Genomic DNA, 16,992 nt, shown 5'->3' on the forward strand with positions numbered 1-16,992 from the left:
ATACCTAGGTACTTCGCACTATCACTAAGAGCTAGTGTTTCTCCTAGGAGCTTCGGAAGTCTTAAGTTAGGTATTTTGTACTTCCTGGTGAACAGCACGAGCTCTGTCTTGGATGGGTTGACTCCCAGCCCGTTCTTCTGCGCCCAGGCCGACAGAACTTCGAGCTTCCCTGTCATTAGGTCGCATAGCGTCTGTGGGAATTTCCCCACGAAGGCAATAGCAACATCGTCCGCGTACGCAATGATCTTACATCCGCCACCCTCTAAGGATCGTAGTAGGCTGTTAACCGCCACGTTCCAGAGTAGTGGTGAGAGTACACCTCCTTGTGGGGTGCCCCTCTTGACGTATCTTCGAATAGTCGAACCTCCAAGTGTAGCCTCGACACTCCTGTTAACCAGGATCTGCTGTATTAGGTGAGTTGATCGATTGTCTATTCCAAGTCCCGTCAGTGCGTCGATTATTGAGCTCGGTAGGATGTTATTGAAGGCCCCTTCTATGTCTAGAAAAGCCACAAGTGCGTATTCCTTGAAATTAATCGCTCGTTCGGCGATCATAGTGATATCGTGCAGGGCTGTTTCTGTTGATCGGCCCCTTTTGTAAGCATGCTGAGAGCATGAGATGTCGTTTGGGTTAATGTTAAGTTGTAGATGGAGACTTAAGAGTCTTTCCATAGTCTTAAGGAGAAAGGAAGACAGACTTATAGGTCTGAAGTCCTTGGGGGTGCAGTGGGATGGTTTCCCCGCATACCACATAACTTAGTTAATTTGTATAGTGGCTGTCATTTGTTCCATGCTGAAAGACATTTTCGCGTGTATGAGAGTGCCAATACCTGCCAATAGCACTGCTGGTCATGCCGCTCGGAGGACCGACCCGGAGTACCGAATTCCTGAACGGATTCGGGATATGGAGCCACGCATGGCCCGCCGAGAGGACCCCGAGGATCGCCGACGTGAGCAGGTGCCAAACGCTGCTGAGAATGCCACTCGGACGACCGATCCGGACTATCGAATCCCCGAACCGATACGGGATATGGAGGCACACGCGATCCGCCGAGAGGACCCCGAGGAGCGCCAACGAGACAAGGTACAAAATACTGCTGACCATGCCGCTCGGAGGACCGATCCGGAATGACGAATTCCTGAACGGCAGGATCATCGGCAGCATCCAGAGGAACATGTAAGGGAACACGAGAGAAACACTGAGGAGCACCTACAACGACGAAGGAATCCGGAAGACAGGCAGCGAGAACGGGAAAGGGACGCCAATAGCAGGAGAGCAACCAGAAATCCCATCGCAAGATCACAGGAACAACGGATGAACACATCTCAACGGCGGGAAACACGAAAACAGCGGAGGATTCGTTTGGAACAAATTCGACAAATGGCAGAGGATCGGATAATAAACTTTAGGATGGATCCCCAAAATCGATTGGATGCCTCCCAAAGACAGTCACAAAGGAATATGGACGCAAGAGCACAACTTTCGGAGGATGAGATGAAACAGGAACGAGCACAACAGCGTCACAGGATTCGATCATCGGCGAGGTTCGCAGGTAAGTGGATTATACATCCTGGCTAACTCTTCAAAATTTTCCTTCCTAAACGTTGGCAACGCTTTCTATTTGTCGAGAAAGTTCCCCAGTCCGTCCGGCAAATATAATTTTTGCAATACCTGTCGTCGTGCCATCTCTTTAGGCAAGCTTCCATCACTCTGCCTTTCAGTGAACGTTCCAATTTCAGTTCCTGATATAGTGACTGCGGTTCCGCGCTCTTTCGACTCTACTCATGTCATCCAAGTCCATTTAAAAAGGAGGCTAGGGTACGCCACAATTTCATGACTGAAACTATACGACACGCTCGGGTCCTTGAAGCTGTATGGTACTTGGTAAATACCAAGCTCTACAGAAAGCACAAAATTTCCCAAAACGAGTCATGGCTAGCTCAACATCAAGGACGTAATGAAATTCCTTTCATTGCAGATAAATCTGATCGCGAAGCGGTAGAGTAACTTCTTCAGCAGCAGCACCTATCCCAAAATGCTGTAAAGCTTGAAGAAAATTTGAATCCCGAAATACAAAATATGCAAAAAAAAGCCTGATCCAAAATCCGTTTTTATGACCGACGTTGCGCTGTGGTTCCTAAAGTTTATATATATAAATTAATTAAATTAAGGGGTAAGGATAGTTGTATGTCCGTTGCTGGAGAGGATGTCTTCAGTAGAGGGTGATATGAAATCCCTGGCGGTTGCCTAGGGTTCTTCCTTCTCGCTGGAAGTTATGTTAGAAGTTACTAACTCCGTTGTTACCGCCCTTGAGGCTGAGCAACCAATTTTACAAGTGAATTGAATTTTACGGCTTGGGCCGGAGTTTGGGTACAAGAGTTCTTTTTTGTGTGAGACTAAAGTATAACCTGAAACTTGAACTACTGAAGCTAACAAAAATGTATTTCATAGCAGCCACGCATCCGGCTATGCACGAGCATCCGGCCCGACGCTGTGTCAGCAGTTTGGCCAGAGCGAGCTCTTAAGTAATCGGATACTGCCGTTGCGCGGTTAACTTCAGTTAACTTCTCCCCCTTTAAGAATGAGGCCGCCCTCGGCCGACCCTATTTGGGCGTCCATCTCCTTTAGTTGGGCCGCGGTTCTTCGGGCCTGAGTGACCCGCCGATAGGCCAAGCCGATGCAAATCAAAGCGCAGCATATTGCACACGCTATGAACACCATCTGATATATTTGATGATGGTTGATCTTCTCCCCGAACTTCTTGATGTACTCCAGGTTGCGTTCACTCAGCCGGTGAAGGTAAGGAAGACTTAGAACGTTGCGTTCCATAGTGACGTTCAGGGAAGGCGAGCTGGCCACTCCTGGAGCCCTCTTCTGGGCTGTGTCATGATTGACCAATCGGGTTTCGTTGACGGTGGCACCTTCTTCAAAGGTGACGAGATATGTGCCCCTTACATGGGCACAGGTATCATTATCCACACACACTTGAGCCGGGCTACCATTTATAATCACGTAGGTGATGGGGTGTAAATCGCTTTGCTGGATCTCGCAATATGCCGTGCCTCTTGAGCGCATGATCTTCTTCGTGCCGGCCGACAAAATGTAGCCCCTGCTGTCAAAGAGCAGTTTTCTACCGTGTGGATATTGCTTCCAGCCTGAGTAAGGTGTCGTGATGAGACACTGGAAAAACGGTGATCTTGTTGCACGCCGACTTAATTTTTGGAAACTTAATGATAAAGTGTAAGATGTTATCGGATTGTAAGATCTTAACGGACGATATGGACAAAACATCCCTAATCGCGGTCTCGGTGGGCTCTTCCATCCACACACCTAGGTCTGCATGATCTAATATGCTAGGGCTAACAACATTAACTTTGGAAGGTGCTCCATTGTTATTATCCTATTTCGGTTTAAAAGCATCTCGAATAGGTGCCCTGTATCCCTGTAGCGGAAATTTTATTAATTTAAATTTTTACTTTATTGTTAATATTGACCCCTGCCTATTGTGTGCATTTGTTAATTGGAATTCTCCAAATTTAATTTTCTCAAAGTCTTCCGCATCCGGCGTTTCTGCCACTACTTTTAACGCGGTCCCTACGATGTCTAAGCTTCTTGCTACTCTATGATGGGTGCTACTCTATGATGGGAGCTGGTCGCGTAGATGGGGGAGATTGAAGGAACATGTCGGTCATCCCATTAGTTTCTTCTATGACGCGCCTATATTCCAAGAGATTCGCTGAATGTTTTACAAACGCAAATTCCTCACATACTAGAATTCGGCCATCAACGATGGGAATGTACGCGTTACGCGTGCCGATGTTGTGGCCAAAAGGTAAATCAGGGATATGGTTGTGACCTGTGTTTGGATGTGTTGTAAGTTTTGTTGAAATTGACCCACCACCCAAATAAAAATAAAAATATTAAATTAATATAATAATGGAAGCAAAAAACTTATGCCAAATGGCTAGGAAAAAAAGACAATAAAAAATAAAAAATTATCAGGCGAGCGATCTTTGTGGACCACCCTCCCTTTAATGAGGACTGTGGTTCCGATGTCCGCTTCAACGGTTTTTTCTTCACATAATGGCGAGAGTTTGTTTCCTTGGCGTTTGTAAGATTTCACTAGGACCTTTTCGCCAACCTAGAACACTTTTTTTGTCGGGAAGCGATTTCCCTGTTCCGGAGCTTGTCCTGGGCGAGTTTTATCTTATCCTGTATTTCGTATTGTGGTTCATTTGATTGAGTCTAAGCCACGTCGGCCGGCCTCTTGTCGATGACCGAATGGATAGATTTAACTAGTTAAAAGCATCTCGAATAGGTGCCCTGTATCAATTTGGGACTTTTTAGCTGACCTCAGAAGTTGGTTGACGGTAGCGGAAATTTTATTAATTTGAATTTGCACCTTGTTGTTAATATTGACCTGCCTATTGTTTGCATTTGTTAATTTGAAGCAAAACTTATGCCAAGTGGCTACAAAAAATGGACAATAAAAAAAATTTAAAAATTATCAGGCGAGGGATAATATAGTCACGCTCGACCTACCTAAGGTTGTCTTTGTGGACCACCCTCCCCTTAATAACGACTGTGGTCCCCATGTCCGCTTTAACGGGTTTTTCTTCACACAAAGGTGAGAGTTTGTTGCCCTGGCGTTTGTTAGACTTCACTAGGACTTTTTCGCCAGCCTTGAACACTCTAATTTGTCGGGAAGCGTTTTCCCTGTCTCGGAGCTTGTCCTGGGCTATTTTTATCTTATCCTGTCTTTTATCTTATCCATTTGATTGAGTCTGAACCACGTCAGCCGGCCTCTTGTCGATGACCGAATGGATAGATTTGTTGTATTTGGTTGTAGCCAGTAGGATCAGCTCTACGGTATCGCTAATGCCTTTGTCGATTTTAAGGCATCTAGCAAGCTCTACCAGAGTGCTGTGGAAGCGTTCCACCTGTCCGTTTGAGACACTGTGGAGGGGCGGAGCATTTGAAATGCTAACGCTGAAATGGTTTTCCAGCATGGCCACCATGGTGTGCGAGTTCAACGATGGTTCGTTGTCGCAATATATGACCTTTGCTTAGGGAAAATGTTCATCAGCTGTAGTAGCGCTGGTTTGAGGTCCTCTATGGATATAAAGGGAACCGGTTGGACGACGGCAAATTTCGAGAATTTGTCGATGCACGTAAGAAAATATTTTTTATCCGTGGAGAAGACATCTATGTGAAGCATTTCTCCTACATGAGATGGGATTGGAGTTTCGCCAAGCTCCTGTTTCTTTGGATGTCTGTCGTATTTAGCCTTTTCGCCATTTTGGTCATTTTTGTGAAGTAGTACTCGGAGAGTACCTGCTTTACGTTTTCTTGGGCAGACCTGTGAGCTCTGTTGTGCACGAAAGTAAGAATCTCCCGCCTCTCGTCAATCGCAAAAATATCCGCAACTCGGTTTTTGCAGTGCCAAAATTTGGTGGCAGGGAATTGCCGAACCAATTTGTCCTGTATCATTGCTAGGGTGTGCAAATCGCAATGGATGGCGTTTACGCCTTTAGGAACTATCACGTCCGCGAGCTCCTCCAGCAATGACTCCTCCCAAGTGAAGCCAATGTTATGCCGCCTCTTGTTTCCAAAGAGAACAAAGCTGAGTTTTGACGAGAAGCGGGCTTCCTCCAGAGTCATCTGGTTTTGGAAGCAATTGGAAGCAATTGGCTTGTCCGTGGATGGGATAGTGTGGGTTAGCGATAGCTCACTGTGAATTGTGACCGCGCTTTAAAATGCCTCTTCCTCTTCTACAACGTTGAGTTGTTGCCTCGAGAGGGCATCTGCAACGAGGTTGTCTTTGCCAGGCAACTAATGAACCTTGGTACCGCACTCGTCGATGCGTTCTTTCCACTTTTCAACCACTGAAGTGTTGTAAGGTAACGCCTCATTTGGGTACGCGAAGGCATTTTTCCTGTCGCTTAGCATTTTCGAAAATGCTTTTCTGACTGAAGGTGGTGCACTGGAGCAGTCCACTTCGGTAAAATTTATGTTGGGGCATGCTTGGAATTCTAGCTTTTCTATTTCGGAACCCCATTTGAGGTGTCCGGAAGCTAGGCAAAGCGATTCCCCTGCCTGTTTTAACAGGTCAAGGCCGATGATGGCATCAAAGGAGGACAAATCTGGTAAGATGAAGAACGTAGCCTTCAAGTTAAAGATTGAGATTTCTAGCCCCGCTACTCTTCGTCTGATCACGGGAAGCAGGGACTTTCCCCTAAAAAATTAATGACGTCCAAATCATATTCCTTAATGGCGTCGTCGTCAATTTCTTGAGCCGCGTCTAAAGCTGCGGCGGTATATTTCACCCCGGATTCACCTGCGCCCAGTACGACGTGGTTAACCCTCTGCCTTTTGTGTGGACCCGATCGATCGGACTCTGCCGGCTTCCTGTTTTGGTATGCCGTGGCTAGAGACGGCTTGAGCATCCTGGAAAGTGATGGATCAATGTCCATGGGTTCAGGGGTGCTTCCGCTGTGTGGGGCAAAGTGCACTTGTGCCTTGTATTGCTTGGCGTAGTACGGATTTTTGCCAGTATTTGTCTGGGCATTCGCCGGCGCACGAGCCTGACGGTGTTCTTGTGCTTTTGGATATTGTTTCTTATCCTTGTCCTCCTGGCTTCTGGCAAACGAAGCCGCGAAGGAGTAACTCTTGTGGTTAGATTCTATTTCTTGTGCCAAAGCAAGGGCTGAAGGCATATCTTTCGGCTTCACCGAAAAAAGGACATCCGTAAGGCTACGCTTAAGTCTCGAGATAAATACTCGAAGTGCTTCTTCCTGGAATTTGTTACACAAAGCCTTTGCCGCCGAGGCTTCGTACGACATGGTGGCTTTGTTGGTGAGCAAGGTCAGTTTTTTCTCGACCTCGTCATAGTACTGCAGTAGGGTCATATTTCCCTGCCTGAGAGTACACAGGCAGGGCTCCTGCTCGATAACGTGAATCTGACGCATATCACTGTACGTAAAGTCGAGTCGATTTATAATCGCGTCGAAATTTAGCACAGTTGCAAACGAGGATAGCACGGCATCGGCAGGGCCTCTTATTTTACTCCTAATAATAATAACGGCCTGATAATGGCGCGAGCTTTTAACGTAGTTCCTAAAAATATAATATGCGGCTACTGCCGCTTCCTGCCAGGAAACGTATGCGTTTCCTCCCGTAAATTCGGGCAGGCACTTGACGGCATCTAGGGGCTCGTCACATTTGACGTTGTCCCTAATTTATATGGGTTCAAATGCTTTGATTTTGGGAGCTTCCGCTTGTGCGGGAGCGATTGGTACTGCGTTGACCTATTCGGTCAGCTGTTGTATAGCCACGCGAAGTTCGTTTTCCAACAATGTCCGATTACTTAAGAGCTCGCTCTGGCCAAACTGATGACACAGCGTCTGGCCGGATGCCCGTGCATAGCCGGCGAACACTGCATATTTGCGTGGCCGCTATGAAATATATTTTTGTTAGCTTTAAGTTTCAGTTTATGCTTGAGGTTCATTCAATAAAGAACTCTTAGATCAAAACTCTGGCACAAGCCGTAAAAGTCAATTCACTTGTAAAATTGGTTACTCAGCCTCAAGGGCGGTAACAACGGAGTTAGTAACTCCCACCATAACTTCCAGCAAGAAGGAAGAATCCTAGGCAACCGCCAGGGACAATCATATTACCCGCAACTGAAGATATCCTCTCCAGCAACGGACCAATAACTACTATTACCACCTACCATAATTAACTAACACATTACCCGCACCTGAAGACATCGTCATCAGCAACGGACCAACAACTTCTACTACCACATAACTTAATTAATTTGTATAGTGGCTGTCATTTGTTCCATGCTGAAAGACATTTTCGCGTGTATGAGTGCTCTAGCGTTTGCGGTTTTTGGGGTGGAAAGTCTGGCCGGCCTTTCGGTCTCGGGCTCAGAATCACTGGAGAATTGTCTTGTGCTTCTATATCGTTGGCAAGGATTGCTCATGTTGAGTTGTAGCTATTTAAGTTAACAACCAACTTCCAGCGTAGGCTGAGCAGGTCAATTCTTATCATTTGGTTATTCATTTGGTTTGGTATCATATGGTTATTATTAATCATTTTTACTACTATTATTAACACACTCTTGTGTGGTCCATCTTAAGTTGGTTCCAGCCTAACGGGCCGAAAGCTTAGCCAGCAAATTGGACCGTTATGTGCCATATGCGGCTTTGTCTGATGTGGCTTTGTCTGATTGGCTGACAGCGATCGTATGACTTCTGCAAAATGTGCAAGGTCAGCGGTGCGACACGGGTATCAGGCCAGACATTAGTTTTTGTCATTTCTTAAGTTTAGTTTTAAATTGGATTTGGAATAAAGAGCACTAGCTCGATTATGAAACTCCGGCTTTAACCGTCACATTTATCCTACTTATTGAACTTAAGGGCCGTAACAACGGAGAAAAGTATCTCCCATCGTAAACTTCGAAAGAAGGAAGGAAGTCGAAGCGACCACTCGACTCCTCATTGGCTGCCAACCTTGGTGGTCACCACTACACAAACCTTGGGAGCCTTGGGAACTATAGCGACGAGGGCCATCAGCGGCAGCAACCTACCGCCGACCCTCGCCACGGATATTCAACCAGCCAGCTCTACCCCTGCCACGGAGGCACAGCCAGCCGGCACAGACGACTAAATAATTGACGCCCAACGTTTTAATATTAATATTAATATTCGAACTCTACCCCTGAATATGTAAGTAGCTGAGCGCCAACAATAGCCAAGGTTTACAATTACACACTTACTCATATAACAGTGTACTCATTACATACTCATATAACAGAATTTTCTTCGAATAAATAAAAGTGACTCGATTTTCGATTTCTGGTTCAAATTTTTTTTGAGTACGTTACCAAAATAAAAAAAAAACATACAACTCAAGTTACGTACTTTGTTTCATGTGGAGTTTTTCGAGTGCATTAGAAATAAAAAAAATTAAATTACTCCAATAACGCATACTGTTGCCATGGCAATCAATATTTACATGAAATATTTTATTTCTTTATTAGTGTTGGTATACATTTAGAGGTTGCCAGTCGCTTTTCCTTGTATTTCGCTACCCCTTTCGCTATCCCTTGTGCAAATATTAAATTTTGTACTGAAGTTATCCAGTGTGTCTGTGCTAAGATAATAAACCCAGTCGAATTGACCAATACCTGTTGGTTCGCTCTCGTGTGTTTTGGGACAAATTAATCCAACATTTTTGCGTTTTACGTAACGATCCATTATTTTTCGCTAAATTTTTTTCTGCTTTTATATCGCAAAAAAGTGGCCCATCGAAACCTTTTCGTTAAATCGTTAAATACCTCGTATCTGCCCAGTATAAACACCGCTAACCTACCCAGCTCACCGCGGGTAGGAGTCTATAAAAGAGCAGTACCGAACCCTGAAATAAAATGCGATGTCAAGTTAGACATAGTAAAATCAAGGCCGACATTCAAGGCTCACGTCCCACAACACCTTGCTGATTTTCGATTCAATTCTAGCCAGACTAGATTGCACTTACGAGGACAAAACGTCCCTAAGAGTGCTACGGCAAAATTTGGAAATGGTTCGGCAAGGAGATGCCGACCTTATGGCATACTATGACGAGGTCGGGAGGAAACTCACGCTCTTCACCAACAAAATAGTCATGTCACACAATTCGGACACGGCTACCATCCTAAATAAGGAGGTTAGCGATGACGCCGCATGAAGCATTCATTGCAGGGCTTAAAAGACCTTTTCCGTCTGCACTAGCGTTAGCGCGAGAAGCCGAGAACAGCATCGAAAGAAGTGCGTTCGCGGCATCTTACGCGAAGGCTATGGAAGACAAGGCCCCTTTCAATGAGGGCAACAGGCGCAACATTAAAGGTCAGGGATAGCAATGGAGAGGTGAGGACAAAAATCCGCACTTCATTCCTAAGCAAAACCAAGGTAGGCCTCATGAGGACAATTCCTGGCCAAAGCGCAGGGTTCCTGAGACCTTAGACCAGAATAAAGTTCAGCCCATGGAGGCAGATCCCTCAACGGCTAAATTCAGACAAGAAACAAGCTGGGGGAAACCGCAAAGTAATAACAATTACAAAAGGCAGAACTCGTCCCAGAGGCAATCGGGCCAAAGACGCCAACGCGTCAATAATATAGCCCAGCCCCAACAGGAGGAAGCAGAATATGCTGCCACAGCTGAGGCTGAGGTTGCCACCATTGAGAAAGATAGCGATACCGCCGAGCTTAACGACCTCCTCCATTTTTTAGGGAGCGCTCTCGACTGCCGTTCGTCAGTTCGTCAGTCAGCCAGTGGGCTGGCAAAACAGTAAAAATTCTCATCGATACGGGGGCGGCAAAAAATTACGAGAAGCCCGTAAAGGAGCTAAGAAACGAAATGCCGGTCGAGACCCCTTTCACTGTGAGCTGTGTGATTCGCTAACGCGAGCAGGAGTAGCATTGGACCTAGGCAACAGCGTAATAAAATACGCAAGCGTCACTGAAAAGCTCAAATTTTTTGACTGTCAGAATGTCAATTTCACAAAAACCGATGATATAGTGGTGCCAAGTTCGGCTAAAGCCGAATTCAAAAAAATTATTCTGAAAAGAATTAAGGTGTTTTCGACCTCTAACGAGGCGCTCACCTTTAACACTTCGGTCAACGCTACTATTCGAACGACGAGTGACGAACCTGTCTACTCCAGGTTATACCCCTATCCTATGGGAGCAGCGGACTTTGTAAACAAAGAAATCAAAGAGCTGCTACAAAATGGCATAAATAGGCCGTCCAGATCCCCATACAACAGCCCTACCTGTGTGGTTGACAAAAAAGGGACTGACGATAATGGCATCAAGAAGAAGCGATTAGTAATCGACTTCAGGAAGCTGAACGAGCGAACAATCGCCGATCGCTACCCCATGCCAAGCATACCCATGATTCTAGCGAACTTGGGGAAAGCTAAATTCTTTACCACCCTAGACTTAAGGTCAGGGTACCATCAAATATACCTGGCTGAAAAGGGCCGAGAGAAGACCTCGTTCTCAGTTAATGGTGGGAAATACGAATTTTGCCGACTACCCTTCGGTCTAAAGAACGCTGGGAGTATTTTCCAAAGAGCCATCGACGATGTGCTGCGGGAAGAAATCGGCAAACTATTGACGTTAATATCTTTTCCGAAAATGAAACGGATCATGTCAAGCACCTTGAAACAGTGCTTGGGCGCCTACTCGATGCCAACATGAGGGTGGCACGGGAAAAGACAAAGTTCTTTAAAGAGAGCGTTGAATTTTTAGGATTTATTGTCACCAGAGGAGGGACAAAAACAGACCCAGAAAAAGTCAGGGCAATAGAAGAGTTCCCAGAGCCAAGAAATCTATTTAGCCTCAGGGCTTTCCTTGGCCTGGCGAGCTTTTACAGGAGCTTTGTAAAGAATTTTGCCTCTATTGCTAGACCTCTTACCGCCATCCTCAAAGGGGAAAACGGGACGGTCAGCAAGAATATGTCGAAAAAAGTAGCTGTCAGGTTTGATGAAACCCAGCGAAATGCATTCGATCACCTTCGTAACATTTTGGCATCGGAAGATGTCATATTGAAATACCCTGATTTCAAATTGCCATTTGACTTAAGCACCGACGCCTCAGCGAGTGGAATAGGCGCGGTTCTGTCCCAGGATAAAAGACCTATTACCATGATTTCACGCACGCTTAAAGACTGCGAACTGAACTACGCCACCAACGAAAGAGAATTATTGGCGATAGCCTGGCCAATAGGCAAATTCCAAAACTACCTGAACGGTAACAAGGAGGTACGGATCTTTACAGACCACAAGCCCCTCACATATGCGGTATTCGACGAAAATACCAACGCTAAGATTAAGCGATGGAAAGCATTTATTGATGAGAACAACGGAAAAGTGCTTTACACCCCCGGGAAGCAAAACCTGGTAGCTGACGCGTTATTGAGGCAACACCTGAATAACTTAGAGGCTGAGGCCCAGTCCGATGCGGCCACGGTGAGAGTTAGCTTTCATACACCATAGAAACTACAGACAAACCTCTTAACTGCTTTAGAAACCAAATAATTTTGGAAGAAGCAAGCCAACCGCTTCGGCGGGATGACATAATCTTCGCAAATAAAACCCGCCATATCGTTGATTTTAATAATAAAGACTCGCTTGTTGAATCTGTTAAGGAAATCATCAACGCCAACGTTGAGAACGCTATTCACTGTGATTTCCCTACCCTGGCTCGTATCCAACATGCCTTGAGGCAGGAATTTCCTGCGACAAAGTTTTGACATTGTAAAAACTTCGTCAGCGACATCACCAACGCTAACGAACAGCTTGAAATCACTAACACCGAGCACTGTCGCGCTCATAGGGCTGCACAGGAGAACGCAAAGCAAATTCTTCGGGATTACTACTTCCCGAACAAGTCTAAATTAGCTAGCGAAGTGGTCGCAAATTGTAAGGTCTGACCGCCATCCCAAGAAGCAGGAATTAGGAACTACACCTATCCCGTCATATGTTGGAGAAATGTTGCATGTCGACATTTTTTCGACCGACAAAAAAATCTTAACCTGCATTGACAAATTTTCCAAATTCTCTATCGTACGGACCTTGGTTTCTAGGGCAATAATAGATGGACGAGCACCTATCCTCCAATTGGTAACTTTTTACCCTAATACCAAGACCATATTTTACGATAATGAGGCCTTCTTTAACTCTGAAACAATCACATCATTGCTGAAAAACCAGTACAGCATCGATGTCGTCAATGCGCCACCGCTACACAGTAGCTCCAATGGCCAAGTAGAGAGGTTTTAGAGTACCCTGGCGGAAATTGCTAGATGCCTCAAAATTGATAAAAAACAAGAAAGGAAAGCTAACTTCGGGCGGAGCCGAAGTTTATATACCCTTGCAGTTCAGTCGCAGTCCGCTAGGTGGCGCCACCCATCTTATTTTATTAGATATATAGCGGATCGTTTATAGTCGGCCGATCCTTATGAAAATTGGCAGATCAGATTGTTTTCCCCAAAATAGAATCTGTACCAAATCCCATCTTTCTAACTTAAAAAACACCAAAGATATGCCAATTCCGATCGTTCTATGACAGCTATAGGATATAGTCGGCCGATCCTGATGAAATTTTTCCTGATGAAATTTTTTATAACTGATTTCCGATCAATCAGTTATATGGCAGCTATAGGATATAGTCGACCGATCCCGGCCGTTCCGACTTATATACTGCCTGCAAAGGATGTGTGCAAAGTTTCAACTCGATAGCTTTAAAACTGAGAGACTAGTTTGCGTAGAAACGGACAGACGGACAGACGGACAGACGGACATGCTCATATCGACTCAGGAGGTGATCCTGATCAAGAATATATATACTTTATAGGGTCGGAGATGTCTCCTTCACTGCGTTGCACACTTTTGACCAAAATTATAATACCCTCTGCAAGGGTATAAAAAAATCGAGGATACTGTGGAACTATTATTGCGGTCTACGGTAGAATACAATAAGTCGCTACATTCGGTCGCAGAGTTTAGACCGGTGGAAGTCATCCATGCCAGCAGCGATGAGATGAAACTGGCAATTAAAGCCAAAATTGACAGGGCACAGCAGTCTAACTTAGACAGGGTTAATCGTTAGAGGCAGAACCGAGTTTTCGAAGTCGGTGAAAGAATACACCTGCGCAACAACAAGAGACTAGGGAACAAATTGACACCGCTTTATTCAGAAGAGCGTGTAGAAGCAGATCTGCGAACATCTGTTCTCATTAGGGGAGGGTGGTCCATAAGGACAACATCAGATAGGCCTGCCTCATTCGCACTTATAAAAAAACGCGAAAATTCGCTATAATTCCCACTGGCTTGCCATTATATCCATCATACTGCTGTCCACCGCAAGCGCGCGAATCACCGACTTCTCGCATGCAAAATAAATCCCAGGCACTCGACAAATCTGTCCGAGTATGCTAGCATAATTGACTCCACGGTCGGAATGCTGGAATTGTTCCCTCAATCCCACATGAGGAAGCTGCTGAAAAGTTGACATCGAACATGCCCAGAACATTTTGGATGAGCTTAAAATACACCATAGAATGGCCAGGAGCTTCGTTTTTTTGGGCTCAGTCCTTAAGGTCGTGGCGGGTACACCCGACGCGGATGATCTTAGTAGAATTAAAACCAATCAAGCATCGCTTATCGAGGCCAACAATAGACTGGTTGTTATTAACACAGAGACACAGAAACACATTAATTTGTTCACAGACACAGTAAATAGGATCCTCAAGCAGAAAAGTCGACTCAGGTAATTTGTTCAAAACACTCCTCGCCAGAAATAAAATGCTAATATCCGAAATCCAAAATTGTATGCTCACTATTAAACTCGCTAAAGCCCATAGCTTGCAAATAACTGTTAACCGATTCGAGCAGTCTCAAAATAAGTGTTTGTCACTGAGACTTTGAGCAAAAAGTCTGAGAGCAACCGATTGAGTTGCTCGTATACAAATTTTGCTCGCGCTCAGTCAAAGCACACTTTTTCTGTTTTCGTTTGGTCTGCTCATTCTAGGACCGTTTGCTTGCGTTCGACGATTCAAAAAGTCTTTTGTGCATGTATGTGTGTATGTGAAGTTTAGTGGGCTTTGTAAATCTCTCGTGTAAACCGTGATTCATCAAATTTATTGAATATGGGACGAGAACTTAATAAAAAAGTGTATCAATTTTTTATATTTAACATCATGGAGCAAAGTTGTCCAAAGTTTAGTTGTTAAGCTTAACTCAAAATAAATGAATTTAAAAGAAAACTATTCATTTTTTAATTAAAATAATCAATATATTAGTTTGAAATTGGAAAGTTCACGTTTAAAATTTTAATAAGTTTTTTCGTCAAATTTCATGTACCATGTGCCACTGTGCAGCGAAACGAAAACAAATTATTGAAAAGACTTTTTCCGCTGACTTTTTCAGTCAATCGGTCTTTTACTGAGTCTCTCTGTGCGAGTGTCACTCAAATCTCTCATTGAGCGATGTTCGGTAGATGAGAGTTTCATGATTTGCTCATTGTAATTCGTTCAACAGAAAACCGAAACAAAACAAAACAAAGCCTGCTGCTCAGAGAGGAACCGAAGCGGCATGCTTTGTTTCGGTTGCTCTCGCAAACAGAGCGTAAGCAAAAAAACGGTTAACAGTTATTTGCAAGCTATGCTAAAAAGAATATCATAAACCCTATTATTTTCAACCATAACGACCTAAAGGCTATTTTTGACGAACAGCTCACAGAGGTTCCCATAGTTAGCCTGCTCTGGGAACAGGGAAGTCCTGCTCTTCCCTGTCGCACACTACCATACTATGCTACAAATAGAAGACAACATCGTGGCGGAATTTTATGATGGAATCCTAGCAATCCTAGCCGATTGCGCTTCTACCAACTTGGCCACATTTTGCAAAAAGGCGTCCCACGACACTTGCACCAGGCAGTTACATGCAGGCGGGGTATATGCCGGACGCGGCCCATCAACCTGGAACCCCTTACAATTGTCAAGGAAAAATTAACAAGGATTACTATCGATGACGGGCCCACAACATCTATAGTAGGGACCCACCTTATCACTTTCGAGAGGAAGACGGTGAGCAACGACTCCGTGTATCTGAACCTCAACTACGCTGTGAGTAAGAGCCCGGGTATTGCGGCCTCCCCTCTAATTAACATCACGGGGCACGATCAAATACTAAGTTTGCCACTACTACAGCGGTTGAACGAGCATAACCTGCGTTTGATGCAAGAGCTCAGAGATGACGTGTCGGCCGGAAGCTCTCCGAAGATTCGGTTCGCCGCGGGAGTCGCCGTTAGCCTCACACTATGCGGCTGGATCCTGCTCTAACAAAACTGAAGGCGCAAACGAGAGGCATCCCAGTTACAAAGGTCCATGGACGAATTGACTGTCAGCGAGGACGGCGTCCAATTTAAGGGGAGAAGTTAACAACCAACTCCCAGCGTAGGCTGAGCAGGCCAATTCTTATCCCCTTCATTAATATTAATCGTTATTAATGTAAATCATTTTTATTAATAATCATTTTCACTACTATTATTAACACACTCTTGTGTGTTCCACCTTAAGCTGGTTCCAGCCTAATTGGCCCGAAAGCTTAGCCAGAAAATTGGACCGTTATGTGCAATTTGCGGCTTTATCTGATGTGGCTTTGTCTGATTGGCTGACAGCGATCGTATGACTTCTGCAAAATGTGCAAGGTCAGCGGTGCGCCACGGGTATCGGCCAGACATTAGTTTTTGTCATTTCTTAAGTTTAGTTTTAAATTGGATTTGGAATAAAGAGCACTATGAAACTCCGGCTTTAGCCGTCACATTTATCCTACTTATTGAATTTGGTTATCGTGCCTTAAGGGCCGTAACAACGGAGAAAAGTATCTCCCATCGTAAACTTCGGAAGAAGGAAGGAAGTCGAAGCGACTACTCGACTCCTCAGTGGCTGCCAACCTTGGTGGTCACCACTACCCAAACCTTGGGAGCCTTGGGAGCTATAGCGACGAGGGCCACCAGCGGCAGTAACCTACCGCAGGCCCCCGCCACGGATATTCAACCAGCCGGCTCTATCCCTGCCACGGAGGCACAGCCAGCCGGCACAGACAACTAAATAATTTGTATAAAACCGCTCGAAAAAAAAAAAAACAAAAATAAATAAATTCTTGCTCGAATTGCATGCCCACAGAGGCAATTGGGCGGGTGAGAGGGCCGCGGGGGGGACACGTGCAAGGATTTCAAGGACACGTGCAAGGGACAAATTGCACAAAAGGTATCACAGGTAGGAACCGTAACATAACTCGGCACTTGGCCGTGTAAGCTACTAAGTAAACAGGTAGTAGCTTATTTCTGATTGGTCGTGCTGATTTTTTATACGTGGGTGTGTGAAAAAAGTATTTTTTAAAGTGCAAAAAAAGGTCTGTATAAAAGTGATAAAAAGAGC

The 16,992-nt window shown here is 45.0% G+C and overlaps 1 protein-coding gene across 1 annotated transcript; it reads left to right on the forward strand.

Moving 5' to 3' along the window:
- The first annotated feature begins 903 nt into the window (after nucleotides 1-903).
- On the forward strand, nucleotides 904-9,732 carry LOC123258156 (trichohyalin-like). The gene is made up of 3 exons (XM_044718033.1): nucleotides 904-1,083; nucleotides 1,150-1,552; nucleotides 9,524-9,732. Exons 1-3 carry the CDS (start codon nucleotides 904-906, stop codon nucleotides 9,730-9,732), a joined length of 792 nt encoding a protein of 263 aa, XP_044573968.1.
- Nucleotides 9,733-16,992: the final 7,260 nt, after the last annotated feature.

This window comes from Drosophila ananassae (assembly GCF_017639315.1).
Source record: "Drosophila ananassae strain 14024-0371.13 chromosome Y unlocalized genomic scaffold, ASM1763931v2 tig00000087, whole genome shotgun sequence".
Taxonomy (NCBI): Eukaryota; Metazoa; Arthropoda; class Insecta; order Diptera; family Drosophilidae; genus Drosophila; species Drosophila ananassae.